Source organism: Penicillium oxalicum, chromosome IV (genome assembly GCF_001723175.1).
Source record: "Penicillium oxalicum strain HP7-1 chromosome IV, whole genome shotgun sequence".
In the NCBI taxonomy this organism is placed as follows: Eukaryota; Fungi; Ascomycota; class Eurotiomycetes; order Eurotiales; family Aspergillaceae; genus Penicillium; species Penicillium oxalicum.
Window position 1 is genome coordinate 3,002,875 of NC_064653.1, and position 15,584 is coordinate 3,018,458.

Consider the following 15,584-nt stretch of genomic DNA (forward strand, 5'->3'; position numbering starts at 1 on the left):
CGGTCGGAGCCTAACAGGCTAAGACTTAACCGGGAGTCACTGGGGTACATGTCCTGGATCTCTGGATCTCTGGACTCGACGGGTGGTTTTGGGGAGCGGACAGAGAGCGTGGGATGAAGATGACCGAAAGAGGAAACAGACCACGAACGGCAATAACCGACCAAACTCAACATGACACCACACCTTTCCGACTCCATTGATTTGGTGATTGCTACTTGAGAACGATGGGGAAAAAGCAAAAAAAAAAAAAAAAAAAAAAAATTAAAACTAAAATCATGAAGCCGACTGGAAGGTCGCAGACATACCAGCAACAATCAAAAAAAAAAGAAAAAAAAACTACAAAAAGAAAACGTAAATGAAGTAGTTACAAAAGGAAAAAGGAAGCCAGTAGACTCGGAAAGAAAAAAAGAAAAGAAAAAGGAATAAAAAAAAAAGGACCACCAACGGGTGTTTAGGCTCTTCGTTCGGAGGACCCGCGATGAGGCACGTCGGAACTGGAGTGATGCGCCTGGGGGCGTGTGGCTAACTGGCCGGGTGCTTGAGCGGGTAGAGATGACCGCACAGCCAAAACCACGGCAAGGGGGGGAAGAAAAAAAAGAAAAGTACTGTAAAAAACAACCACCAGCCAACACAAGCAGGAAACTCCAAAGAGGAGGGTCGAGAACCGTCGTGGCTGGAGCAACGTGACAGGGCCGAAACGGGGGAAGGTTGAAGAAGCTCGTCACACGTGAAGTTCAATCAGGACCAGGGCCAGGACCAGGACCAGAACCGAGACGGAGAGGACTCGCAAGCAGGGCTTGACCAACTGGGAGAAGTTGGCACCTGAACTCTCTGAAGGACACGGGTGGCCAGAGAAGAGCCGAGTTGCAAAAATGCGGAGGGCAGAGGCCCGAGGTATGCAAGGACGAGAATCTGGAGAGGACAAGCAGAGAGAGGAGTCTGAAGGTCTGGAGGCCGAAAAGAACGGGGCGAGTGGAGTGGGACTCCACTCGCCGACTTTTTTTCTTTTTTCCTTTTCCTCATTCGATTTTTTTATCTTTTTTTTTTCCAATGATTTTGGCTTCTCTTTGGACACGCTCACGGGACCTTTCACGGGACCACTTGTTGTTCGTGCTGCCTCTTTCGGTCTAGCGGCGAGCCTCCCCCGACGCAGCACAGGGCCCCAGGGCCCCCCCAGGAATCCACTGCAGTCACCAGTCACCAGTCACCAGTCACTCGGACCCCAATTCCACTGGTCGCTTGTCCCGTCACGGGAGGTCGGAGATGCTGTTACATAATCGGTCTCCCGGGGGAGCCAATCACAACGCCATCTTGGATCAATTGTCTCCCGTCACTGGGCGACACAGCAAAAAGACGGTTAATGTGGTCAAGGGTCTCCCGTCCTTGTTGAATAGGGCCCGGGAACACTGCAGTGGAGATGTGAAATAAAGACCATCAGTCAAGAGGACCCGATGGAGAAATTGATACACTCTTTTGCATAGAGATGATGGATTCATATAGTGTGCGGCTTCGTTGGACCAATGCTCCCAGTCCACCAAGAAGGGGGGAAATGCAGTGGCGACCGTGCGGGATTGAAACCCACGATCCGGAACTTCCATGACGCGGTAACACTTTCTGCCCGGACACGGTGGAATTCCGGGGTAAGAGGTGGCCGTGACCCGATCTTACCGAGGAAGAGGCCATCCCGGCAAAGCCTATCAGGGTCTTTGCCAACCAGCTTTGCTTGCCGAGTACTGAGCACTGGAACTCTTGTCGCCGCCATCGTTGTTGGTTTTGTATGGTACGTCAGTGATAGGGCAAGAGTCTTCCATGAGGATCTTATTCCACCCCCGAGAACGCTGTCCAGTAGAGGGTGATCCCGTCGTCCTAGACCGTCGACTGCTCAGGTATCACAGGAAAGTTCCCAGTGGATGAACCGTGCTTTCCGGGTCCCATCTTGTGATTGTCCGCCGTTTTGTCATCCCGACTCTGCTCGTGTCTTTCGGTCGCCCATTTACCGACCGAGCGCACGCCCACCGCGGATCGTTTGCTCTGGTCCCAGTTCCGACTTCTGGCCCTGACTCCAGTGGCACTGATCATACTCTGGCGGGACTCGACCGGGGCAAGAATCATGAGATTTGGACTCCTCGCGGATAGCGTCGAGTGGTCTCTTCTCGTCTTCCCATTTGATGATCTCCCATCTCCTGCGTAGTATCATCATTCATTTGAGGGGATCCTCGATCCGAATCATCCCGCCATCTGGACATGATCCCTCCTGAAACCTTCTGAGCCTTGAGACTTTTAAGGTTCGGCTCTGCTGTTCCAGCCAGAATAGAAATGCCGCCTGTTTGTACTGGTTGTGATCCTTCCCCCATTTTCTCGGCCCAAATCGTAAACAATCGCAGCCCTGTGACCGGACGGTCATACCCGGTCGTCATGTCGAGCCCTCTACCCTCTACTGATCAGCACATTGTCCCGACCTACGATCCTGCCGCCTCTGCTCTGGACGGAACCACTGCCAGTCTGGAACAGTAGGTGATGACTGACTGATACTCTACCGACCGTCGAAGCTTGTCCTAGTTACCAGCTAGGTTGACCGACGCACATCCTTCCGATGCACTGACCAGGACATTCAAACGATGTGATCACCTCCCCGCTGACTGGGATCTGCACTCTTCCATCATGTCCCATCTCTATACCTGATAGAAAATCTGATGGGTCATCTTCATCATCCGAAACCGCCCACCGATTCCAAAGTGTCCAGCGTCCAGTGTCCAATAGCTCACCACACGTAGATAATGTTAGTCTCCGTTCCGGTCCAAATCCACCTGCCCCCCCCCATTTCTGAATCCTGGATCGGAGCCTGATTCACGTTACACAACAGAGAATGAACGACCTCAGATCCTTGCGGCTGATGCCCGATCGGCAGGCGCATCAGAGTCTGACTCCCGGCACGTCTGGCAGGGTAAAATGGAGAGGGACTTTGAGTGGCCCCGAGCTAGGAGCGAGGGACATGGCTCCTCGCTGGTCCTATCAGACGGGGGTGTCGACACGAACGGTGGAACTGGACGGTCTGCTCGTACACACAAGAGCAAACACTCCGTGACGTGTCCAGGAGAATGTGCACACGGTACAGTCCACAGGAAGTGTATACTATAGAGTAGAGAGTCTATGGACAGATCCAGATCATACACTCAGACAGTCATCGGACTCTCCATCAACATGACCAAGTCGATGGAGATTAAATGAATGTGATTTGGTAGGGCTGAGCCCCCCTCCCAACCTCGGTCATCCTCTCTCCCTCTCTCTCTCTCTCCCTCTCTCTCTCTCTCTCTCTCTCTCTCTCTCTCTCTGGATGTACACACCCGATTTGCCGGGCAAGACGCAGGCCCGAGCACCGGCTCTTACTTGGTTCAGTTCGTTATGCGAGGTTTGCCAAGGCCGAGAGGGGATGTAAATTGCACATTACGGCCTCGAAATGCGTGTGTATGTGTGCCAGTGCGGACGTCTCGGGGTTCCGGGTACATTCCACAGCCGATCTCATCCAGACTTGGATCGACGCTGTCGTACCTACCGCAATCGCGAATGACCTTTCATTTTTCCCCCCTTCTAGCGTAGGTGATTCTCATTGAATGGTAACTATTTTGCTTTTTGTCTTGGATGTCCTGTGACAGATGCCTTCAACGTTCCTCAGCACAGAGAATCACTATGGTCGGATTTTACTACGTAAAACCCAGTACTCTTCCCCCTATGCAAAGACTGCCGTTGAAGCATTCGCATGAATAGGTTGTCAATACCGCCAAATCCCTTGATCCATAGACGTACTACCACCACTTACACCCAACAGCCCGACTTTTACCAACTATAGTATCCAACATCTACAGTATATCCAATCCAAGCCGCTCTGTGGCCCAAACCGCCACAATATCTAAGAAAAGAAGCTTCAACAGCAACTTGAGCCTTGAAAAATTCACACATTGATCAGCAATTAGAAGCCACCGGTTGATCCTTCCCCCCTCCCTCAAAAAACAAAAAGAGAATCAGCCGAGGCAAGCTAATGCCAGCTCACTCGTGCGGGCCCTACTCTGTTCCTCTGTTCCAATCATGCTCAACCCGTTACAATTTGCACACTCCGTCTCCAACCTCTCGTGATCCACCGCCCCAATCAAAAGTGGTTCCCCTTGAGCCGAGCTGGACAATCCCGGGGTTCCCCGCGGGGGGGGGGGGGGGGGGGGGGGGCATGGTTGAAAAGAGACCGGGACCTTTACAGAGGGGGGTTAGAATCTAGACAAGACTAGGAGTGGATTTAAAAAAAAAAAAAAAGGTAATTGAGCGCTTGGATGGACTTTCAAGTTCTACAGTACCTCTAAGTTTTAGTTAGGAAAGTAGTACTCCTGGAGTCCTTGACTAATTGGACCTCGTACCTTACTTACCTCCTTGGTCTTGACTGCCTAAGCCTGACAGCTACAAGATCCGAATGCAATGAACCAATCCATCCGAGAAGAGCCTCGCTGACCGGATGAACGAGAATTTGGCAAAATATAACACAGACACGCATACACCGACAACCTTACATCAATTACACCGACAATCAGCAGCAAGGAGATACCGATTATCCTTTTCTTCTCGCCGATACCTGAAATGCTAACACTACCTTACTTGTGTCCCCTTGTGGACTGCTCATTTCATCCCTCCCAAGGAGGAGACTGCCGTACGGCCGGATTGATGTATCACGGTGCATATCCCAAGTGACGAACCAAAATGGTCAAATTCAACCCGGACCGGGTACATCTTGTCATCGGGAGGATTTTTTGAGCGTGTAAGAACGAAAAGAAAAACAGTTCGTTCTGCCGTGCAGCGAACCTGTAGCCGAGCTGCTCTAATTATGTTGGAACCTGGGGGCTCACGGCTATTATCTCGGTGACCGTGACAGTGGACGATAACCACTTGTATACATAGCACCCAGTGTACACTTGAGATGAATGTTGATTATGCTGCTTTTCTTTTTCTTTTCTTTCCTTTTCGGTTCCTTTTTTTTTATCTCCCACGTCCCTATTCTGTCTCCTAGTTCATTCTCGCTACGGACCTAAGATGCTTCGTCCATTTGACTTTTTGTGTTCAAAGTAAGCACATCAGACATCCTTCTCTGCCCGGTTTTAGCCATCTAGGCATACATGCATACTGGCTATATGTATGTCGAAAGGAATATGCATATTCCTTCTCCTTAGCCAGTCAGCCAAGTAGCCTGGTAGTCACCCCCCAAATGTTCAATATCCTCCCGTCTCTATCGGCCAAACCACCACAAAAAGAAAAAAAAAACAGACGAGTAGATTGATGTCGGAATTCTAACCCTTCCCGACCAAGGCTTGCTTCGCTTCTCGTCGGCTATCCACCAATTTTTCCACACGAGTACATGATCACGGACCTTTCACATGCCGTCCTCTCTTGAGGGTGGTAGGAGTGATAAATCTGCGTAGGTTTTTTATGTGTGGGGAAGTTGTTTTTTCGCATCCAATTGGGATATACATACTTGATGTCAACGCTCGTGATGATCGAGCGAGCGGAGTATGAATAGATGCCGGGCGGGGGAGGATTTCCCTTTTTTCTTTGCCATTGAAAGGGCCATGTGGGGAAGGTCGGGGAAAGACTGGATTAGACTGAGCTATTGTCGTACAGTACATGAAAAATCCATGGGGGCCATCTCGTGGGACCCGAGGACGAAAGAGGATCGGTGTCGTCTGATCATTGTGAGCGAGGAGGGTTGAAGCGGGTGGGTCAGGGGAATCGAAGACTTCTGTCATTGACATGAAGATTGAATGGGGTACAGAAACAGTGATGCTTTCAGATGCATTTTTTTCGTCGAAGGCGAAATGTTGATCGACTCGTCTACCGGTACAGGATGAGATGGATGAATCCGGTGACCTATTAATAAGTATAATTTAGTTGGGTATTATCGAGTGCAGCAGGTACAGCAGCAAGGTACTGCTACATGGCAGACCTGTCAGCAAACTTACAACTACTTTGTTTGTTAGGCATACCCGATTAGACGGCATATCTTCTCATTTTCAAAATCTACAGTACACATGAAACCTAGGCACCTCGGTGATCCATCTTTAGCCCTCGCTTTTTCTTTTTCTTTTCCTTTTCCTTTTCCTTTTCATTTTTTTTCGACTTCTTCCTGTCGAGCATTTTGTTTTGGCACCTACGTTGTGGATCACCGTGTGTTGGACACTCACAAGCTCGCACTTCAACTGTAAAGTACTATCATCTCACGTCCTCGCTTTTCATTGGCTCACGGGCGCTGACGACTTGAATCATCATAAAGGAGACCCGATCCTCGACCCGAACCTCCGCCTCCGACACGTGGCGGCTTTATCCGACGCCCTTCAAACATGATTGGATCTCATCCCGATGGGCGATGGCTTGGCTCCGGAGAATGTCGAGATGTGAGAACGTGGTTTGTTGTGTTGCCCCCCCCCATTTGGGCGCGCCCGTCTATTCTAGCATTTGCCCTGGCTTTCCAACCCGTCTCATCTGATCTCATTCTGGGATCCCAGATTTCAATCGCTATGAAATATATCCACACAGGTAAAAAGACTGTCATATCAGCGAGGCCCTGGCCAGGGGCAAAAACAAAATCTACTCAAAATGGATGGAATTGTGCATGACTGGATGGCGTATGCACCAGGTGAACAGACAGAACCGGTTCCTCCCTCCTCTTTCCCCCAGAAAATTACCTTAACCCCGCATTCTGCCTATTTGCATTAGGTAACGAGGACCTCTCCTCACTTCGGTCGGGCCATTTCTATTTACCCTCTTCTCGCCCAAGCCGGTTCAGCACGAGATGGCGGGAGGATGTGGGGTGAATGGATTTGTAGCTCATAGCCATTGCTAGTCAACGCCTAACTCATCTAGGTATAAAGAATCACGCTAATTGATGGATGTGGTGGTGGATTCATGGCCATGTACACCAATCCGGTCCGCTCTTGATATTAATTGATTCCACAGGAGAAGGCTTTCGATTAATATCAATGTATCGCTGTTGAATATCAATTACTATAATCGTCTAGCGCAGACCAATGACCACAGCTCGAGTGTAGTCGGCTTGTTGCTTTCTTTCTCTTCTTCTCCCTCTCTGTGCGTGTCTTTTTTAACCAGCGACAACATTGAAGGTTGCAAGCACAGAAAGTGACAGCTACCTATCCAGTCCATGACATGACCCTCTCCAACCCCCAGTGTTCCTCCTCATGCAAGGGGCGATTTCTCCCATCACACCACCATGTACTCATAGACGTCACCCTGCACGATGGAATAACACACAATAGATAGAGTCGAGTATTTCTGTGCCTTCTAATTCAATAAATACATCGATTGGTATGAAATGGCTGTCTTGATGGTCCCAGTCCCTGTGCGCATGCCACATGAAGCGCCGTCTGTCCATGACCTGTTGAACGAGCCAATGCTAATGCCTGATCAACTGGCATCCCAAACGATATCCGCCCTCTACTACTACTACTCTTAGCCCCCAGTCCCCATCCCGTCATCTTTTTTGCTGGTCAGGTGCGTGCTAGTGTCAGGTCATGGATTGAATTTGATGGGGGCGGGAGTTCTCGCGTATCTCGGCAGGCATTTAATGGGAAAGTTGTATACTTACTCGGATTGTCGTGCTGTGTGCATTTTCGTGTATGGCTCAGGTAAATCACCTCCCACATCCCTCAGTTTTCAACAATTCTTGGTCAGTCTTTCCATCAACGTCTCCGCATTACCGACCATTTTCCCTCCCTATTCTAGAGGTTCTCATTGAGCTTTTCTCCAAAATCTGGTATCACTCTTCCTTAAGGTTAACCCTTTCCATGTGGCCTTTTAGCTTCCCCCCCCCTTTTTTTTTTATTCTCCGGCTTGGGAGAGGAGAGGGGGCGCCACCTGCAGAGAACAGGCTTGTCCTGAATGATAATGGACATTCTGTTCGAGGGTGTTGATTGATCATGTTGCCGCGGCTAGAAAGGAGAGAGTTTGACATCTCGATGTAGATGTAGTACAACGTTTCCACGAGAATGAATCAAGGAGAGAGCCATATATGCACTCTCTATGAGCAATCCCCACTTAAACCTCTCGTTTGAGCTTGAACGAGACAAATCCGGTCTTGACGACTGTGGGAGATATGGTTTTATCTCGCTAATTTTCCTCACGATCAAATGATTATTTAAGCTATACTTAGTCCTCATTGAACAAGGTCTACCAGTCAAGTCCAGTACAACACTATTTGGTATTCATGAGTACACCGTAAACAACACAATCACTCTAGTTGAAGAAGAAAATAAGACATTATTCACAACAATAACTGGATGAAACACTAATTTCGCCCGATCTGTGGACCGTGCCAAAAGAGCCCCCCCCCAACTGACGGGTTCTCCACACTCTGGCTCCGGCGCTTCGGATTGCCGAATCGGTAGACCAGTCCCCCGTCTCTGGTCTGAAAGAGGAATCTTTGCAGCGAAGACTATGGTCCATGTCGCCAGATATCTCATTTGAGGATTGCAATTTCCGGGCGGTGATACGAAAGAACCTTTTCGCAGTGTGACTGGTCGACTGTGAGATGTGCTTGTATCCAGCACTTGCAACCGTTTTATTTACCTAAATGGATCGGGATAGGATCAAGTGAATGGTGGGCATCTTGTCAAGGTCTATGGGGGGGAACTAGGTACTAGTTTAGGTTGAATGTAGTTGGAACTTGGGGGGGGGGTTTTCTTCTTCATGTTCATTTCGCTGTCTAACCTGATCATGTCTCATCATGTCTTTAGGGACTCGTATTGCTCCGTCTGCGGCAAGTATGTATAGGTTCAACATGTTTAGCGAGCAGGACCCGGCTCAGCTTCGGATCCAAACTCATCTTGCCTTCCGAATCTGGCCAGTCCGGGGACGGAGAAGAATAAGCGATCGGGATCTGAGCCAGTCTCAGTTCCCGTCCCAACACGGAGCCGTGTCCGACCGTGTTGGCTTCTAGCGAGCTGCAGTAGCAGTGGCCTTACGAGCTGCCAACTAGTAGCTGGTAGCTTCAAGCTGTGCTGGTATGCTAGAGTTACGCTGCCTGCGGTCCGGCCTCTCTCCTAGCTGTCGAAAAGATCCGTCTTACAATAAAAAGAAAAGCTCTAGGACTACAGCAGGTAAACCAGTAAAGCGCAAGAATCACAGACTTACTCCTATCATCGAATTGTCGTATGGTGCACGCAGCGCCCGTCTTCTCTAAACTCGACCCAGTCCGGGCCCGATTCAACACCGAAAAATCACTTGGTGATATGGGTTGTACCCTTCTTCTGCTTCTTCTTTCTATTCTTTTTTTGCCACCAATTTCCAAATTCCCCCCATTTCCAACCCCATCGGCCCGACCGGGAGCAAGAGAGAAAGGCAGAAAGGAAAACCGTAGGCAAAGACAGAGCCACTAATCCAACCGTTTTCCACATGTCCACTCCTCCGCCCACCTTTTTTTTTCCCCACGTGAACCTGCCAATTAGTGATGTTTGTGTCTTTTCTCGCAATTCGTTCCTCTTCTCTTTCTCTCTCCCCCCCCCCACGGAATTCCCCACATCGGCCTCGGCTAATATTCAATCGAGAAAGTGGGAGACACTTTTGCTCCGGCAGAATCCCGAGTCCGAATCGTACACGGGAGGCGATGGACTATGTCCTGTTTTGAGAGGAGGTGATGTACCAGGGGAGAACCTGGTTGAGTTTGGGTTTGGTCTGAACCAAGTGTGTGAAATACTTTTCAGGTAGTGGATTTCTACATGGAGAACATCATTCATATCTGGGTGGTCCTTGGATCCTGCGTCACGGGAGAAAATACAGAGGTCATTTATCAGTCTAGTATAGACGAGATGAGGAAAGTGATTTCGAGAGTGTGCGGGCGCACACGACACACGCTAGCATCGACATTCAACCGTCCGTGTCTTCAATTGTGATTATTTCTACTCCGTTGCCTCGGCCATATTCTGTATAGGGAATCATGTCCCAAATACAGGAGTGGTGTGTCTGGTTCAAAAAAAAAAACTCTCCCGGCTTCCGGGCTCTCGTGTGGACGGAAATTTTAGGTTCCGCTGGCGGAGAATTTGTCTCAATCTCTTTCGCGGACTAAATTGATCGAGCCAAAATAGCCCCAAAAGAAAGAGAATACGAGAAAAAAAAAAGATAAGTTTTATCATTGGACTCGAAGAATCTGGAGAGATCAACCAAACCGAATGGGGGAGCTGGAGGCCGTGCTTATCCCCGGATTTCCCACCATCTTCTTACGAACCAGTCGGATGTCGAATGGAGATTGGATTGCAGGTGTAGCTGACTGGGCTGTCAGACACCAGCTACGACTGGACTCGTTGATTCACGGACAATAGTACGGTGAGAGTTGATTGAAGGGGTCAAAAGGACGGAAACACTCTAATCGGGTGAAATGAGCCGGGTTCCTGGAGGAGTAAACATGCACGAGTCACGAGCCACGCGAGCAGTAAAGCCCACACGACCGTCCTTGAGACTCCAAGGGGGTCCTCCAAATTAATCTCCCCCCGGTAGGAACTCATGCCATGTGTAAATGATCTCCACTCGGGAGCTGGACTGCATTAGTCGAATCCCATCATGCAAATGTGCAGTTGTGCACATTTTCAAACAATAAATCAGAATGAGGTTCGACGGTGAATGTCCGAGTTTAACCCGGTAAATCTCCTCGCCTGGTCATATTCGTGCGAGTCGCCCCGCAACTCTCTTTTTGACGGTGCCACGGTCCTGAAAATAGTAGTCACCCGTTTTCCTCCATAATTTTCTTTCAATGTTGAGACGGTGAGAATGGTCAAGAAGTACTTTCATTACGAGAATCATAAGTCTGATGTCCATCAAGAGTACACGTACGATGTAGTGTAGCTTGTATACAGAATGGCCCAGTGGACGATTCTGAAAGAGGACTAGTGCAATTGCAGCAGCTGCCTTCCGCTCAAGGTAGGACATTTTCTCCGACCTAGCAACCCGATCAGGCTAATCACAATCTTCACACAATACAAGTCACACAGTACCACTACATTCATATAATATGTACACTTGCTAGATACACTTTGCAGTAGTGAGCAGAGAAAGCATCCTTTCCCATTCAGCATCTCATCAGAACTCTGTACTCTATACACGCGAGGGATTCGAATAACCATTGTGCCCTTCTTCGCATTCCCGCTCCGGTCAATGACAATCTCCACCAAGGCCAAAAAAATGGGGACGTGTGTCGTGGCGCATTCAGGCCATCGTCGCACGAGAGTCGAACCTCGCATCGGGCTGGGGAGGGCGGAGTCTGGCGCGATGCCCAGAGTGTGGTGGACTCGCCGACTTTCTCGGACCTGATGAATCGATCGGGATCTCCGGGGTAAATCTTGCGTGGACGGACGGCGTTACAGATGCCGGAGGAGGTGGGAAGGGTTGGTTTGATTTGTCTTCTCCGTTACGATGTGGGCGTGTCACGTCTCAGCCCGTTGGTGAAACCGAAAAAGGGATTCATCGGCGAAAGCATTGAACAGATTACTACGACAGGCAAAAGACCCACTATAGTTATGTTGTGTCTGAGCTGCAAGCAATTTTTTACAGGAGATATCAACCCAGTCGGGGGACGACCCAGTACCCGAGTCAAGGGGATAGGTAGAGGCTGCACCAGACACCCAAACATCACTCGTTACTCACACCCATCGATGGGTCTGCATTCATCCCAAAAGAAAAAAAGCGACAGATCTGGATGGCACGGGTTGCTGCGCTGCTCGTGAATGCATATCGATTCATGTCATTTGTCCTGGCTCATAAATCGGTGGTTCGTTCTGTTCATTGCCAATTTAGCCTATTTGCAAACTCCAGCACGAGGGCAATTCAAGTTCGCATTCAGCCTTAAATCGAGTTTGGCGTCTGTATGGTGGAAAATCGTCCCCAAGAAGGACATAAACTAGCAAAATGGTCCATGGATCGGACTTTTCATAGGTACCAGTCTCGATTTCCAAAAATTCGGTTGGAAATTTGATTTGGATAGTGTACATACATGATGGGACGTACTTTTAAGCGATCCTCTGTGTACATGGTTGATTGCATGTTCTGGCCGATGAAAGTTGCTGGCAGGTACCACATAGCCGGTGGTTTGGCGTGCTGCCTACGCTATGCCCGTGGAGAAGTACTGCCTGTGTCAGCAGCTGGTAGAAAGTGACATCTTTACTTGAGTTTAATGTTTGTGAGCTATGAGAAAGCTACAGGTCAGAACTAGCAGACATTGAGAATAGAGGAAATGTACAGCTCGACTGGGTTATGTTTTCAATCACAAATGTGAGACAATAGACATAGGTAATCTATATTAATCAAGTATGATATCTAGGCTATTCACTAGATACATCTGTGCTTCCAAATGTAGCCGGAAAAGGAACATGACCACTGGCCCGCTGGAGTATAGAGCGACTACCTACGTACTTCAAGTGCATCCGACGGTGTTTGATCTTGATGTGTATTTATCCTTTCATATAGCACCTAAATCTAACTCTAGACCGTGCAGTCTAGATGGGCACATGCATGAAGAAGATATCAAAGTTAGGGCAAAGGGGGCAGACTTTGCCTAGGTACGAGAGAGAGATATCGATGAATCAGCAACTAAACATCCATGCTACCGCCAATACTCCTATTCCAGGCTACTTCACAAATACATCGAACATGCTATTTGCCAAGTTGTTAATCTACTAGTTTCCATACCCAGGAGAATAACAACAAATGTGAAAACACTTCCCTCTTCCATTACAACGGACCCTATTTCCGAGAATGACCTACGCTTCGCTTGGTGCGTCATGTCGACATCTGCTTTCAGCATCGTCAGACGACCTCAAACGAAACCTTAACAGACGGAAAGAAAATAATAGTCTTCCTCAGTCCAATTGAACCCAATGCAAGCAGCCATTCAATCCATTCTTCAAACTTCAAGAACTCTTCCTCCACGTTCATCATGGTAGTCCGTCCACGTACGGACCGTCCAGTCACCGTCATCGGCAGTGGCGTCCTCGGCCGCCGCATCGGCTGCGTCTTTGCAGCAGCTGGATATAACGTGTGCATTCAAGATCCGTCTCCCGCAGCTCTCCAAGGCACAGTCGAATACATCAACACCCACAGACAAGAATACTCACTCATGCCCCGGATCAGCAAGCGCAGAGGGTCCGCACGCGATTCTTCCAACACAAAACAACCAGACCACGATGACTACGATGCGGGAATGAGCGCGGACGATGCATTCTCCACGGTAGATTTTGAAGCATACTCGCAGGGACCGTTCGGGAGCTATAAGACTTTTACAACGCTTGAGCCTGCTGTCAAGGATGCGTGGCTTGTCATTGAGGCAATTCCGGAAAAGCTGGAGTTAAAGGTTGATACGTTTCGCGAACTCGATCTCAAGTGTGCGGGGGATTGTATTATTGGGTCGAATAGCTCGTCGTTCAAGTCGAGCTTGTTGGCGTTGAAGGTATCGAGGGAGCGGAGGAAAAGGTTTCTAAATATGCATTTTACGATGCCGCCGATGATTCGGACCGTGGAAATGATGACTTGTGGTGACACGGAGCCGCAGGTGTTTTCGTACTTGGAGGATGTGATAGGTGAATGTGGATTGTTGCCGGTGACGGCCAGACGAGAGTCGACAGGGTTGGTCTTGCACTTTTCTTTTATGTTTGTTTCTCTTATTGGCTTTCTCTCTCTCTTGGATTCTCTCCCTCTACACGATACCCATGTTGTTCCTTGCACCGTAGAACGTACCTTGACTCAATTCATGAAAGGATAACATTACTCTTAGATTCGTCTTCAACCGCCTCTGGGCTGCCGTCAAACGCGAGATTATGAACATTCTCTCTGACGGGGTCAGCGATCCCAGCGAGATCGACCTCTTATGGGAACACATGTTCAAAAACGGACCTCTACCCTGCCAACTCATGGACCAGGTCGGTCTCGACACTGTAGCTTACATCGAAGACAACTACATCCAGGAACGAGGACTCGACTCAACAAAGACCGTGAACTGGCTTCGAGAAAACTACGTGCGACACGGCCGTCTGGGGAAAAAAGTACCAAAGGCGGCCTATACCCTCCCATTATCAAATCCTCTACCGCCGAAGCCCAGCCTGCAAATCCCCATACCGCCGCAAAGGATATCTATTTGCTCGATGTCGGACTGGGCGGTAACGCCCGAGACGTCACCCAGGCGCATGCAAACGGACAGATCTTACAATTTAATCTGGCGACGCAGAAATTAACGCCTATCGTCATGCGTCAGAACCTACCGGATGGGATTGATGTCTCTCTCGAGACGCAACGCATCTTCTGGACGAATATGGGTCGCAGTACGGCGGCCTGCGACGGGTCTGTCTGGACGGCCGATATGGACGGGAGTCAAATCCGCTGTCTGATTCCCAAGGGTCAAGTACACACACCGAAACAGATCTCCGTGCTAGATTCTCGAAAGCAAGTGTATTTCTGTGATCGGGAAGGAACGAGTATCCATCGAGTCGCCTTTGATGGAACTCAGCACGAGATTCTCATGCAGAGACGTACGACGCTCGATATACAGCTCAGTGAGAAGATGCGTTCCTGGTGCGTGGGTATCGCGCTCGATGACGAGCATGGCGTGATGTATTGGACGCAAAAAGGACCGAGTAAAGGGGGTCGAGGTCAGATTTATCGTGCGGGATTGGACATTTCGCCAGGGGAGGCGGCGGATGATCGGTCCGATATTGAGTGTTTGTTTGATGGGTTACCCGAACCGATTGACATTGAGATCGATAGCGGGACACAAACGATTTATTGGACGGATCGGGGCGAGCATCCGATGGGATGTGCTTTGTATAGAGCATATGTTGGAGGTGAAAAGGTTGACATGCACAAGGTTATCCTGGCGAGACACTTTCATGAGCCGATTGGGTTGAAGCTGGATCGTGCAAGCAATACGGTGTATGTGACTGATCTTGGAGGCAGTGTGTACTCGGTCGATTTGAGTGATGGGATCAAAGTGGAGGTGATTCGGAACGATGGATGTTATACGGGAATCACGTTAGTTTGAGACTTGACCTGCTCTTTCAGTGAGGACCACTCAATCTATCAAGAGGGCCAGAGTCAAATGTGGATATTCAGAAAGCACCTTTTGCTCCGAGGACCTTGAAGGACAAGTGGGAAGCTATTATGGAATATAGACCTCGGTGGCAAGCATTACCATTGACTTGGCTCTAGAGGCCAACGATTGATGCTGTCAACGGGAGCTAAACCAGGATTCGGACGGGACGTTTGTGTAGACAAAAATGCATAAACAGCTGGAGCGACTGGTATTTTCTACTTAAGAATGATCGATATCATTCTTATGCAGATCCAGATAAATCCCCCCCCCCCCACCCCGCCAGAGGATACATATTTCAAGAAAAAGGATAAAAATGTACACAATGATCTCTCGGGTGAATGACTGCAAGTAATATATAAATAACGGGAGATATCAATATTCTGCAGATCATGAAGAAATGACCAACAGTGGAACGTGAGCACATAATTTCATAGACATGTAAATTTAATGGGAACATGTGAGACATGTGGAC

General features: G+C 49.0%; 2 protein-coding genes across 2 annotated transcripts; both read left to right on the top strand.

The window, feature by feature from the left end:
• Positions 1-8,770: 8,770 nt before the first annotated feature.
• POX_d05823 (uncharacterized protein) lies at positions 8,771-9,226 on the top strand (the record flags this gene model as incomplete). Its single annotated transcript, XM_050114659.1, has 2 exons — positions 8,771-8,807; positions 9,057-9,226. The coding sequence occupies 2 exons, from the start codon at positions 8,771-8,773 to the stop codon at positions 9,224-9,226; spliced, it is 207 nt and encodes a 68-aa protein (XP_049969610.1).
• A 3,741-nt stretch (positions 9,227-12,967) lies between these two features.
• POX_d05824 (3-hydroxyacyl-CoA dehydrogenase-like protein LAM1) lies at positions 12,968-15,061 on the top strand (the record flags this gene model as incomplete). The annotated part of the gene is made up of 3 exons (XM_050114660.1): positions 12,968-13,653; positions 13,802-14,069; positions 14,126-15,061. The coding sequence occupies 3 exons, from the start codon at positions 12,968-12,970 to the stop codon at positions 15,059-15,061; spliced, it is 1,890 nt and encodes a 629-aa protein (XP_049969611.1).
• Between the last annotated feature and the right edge of the window lie 523 nt (positions 15,062-15,584).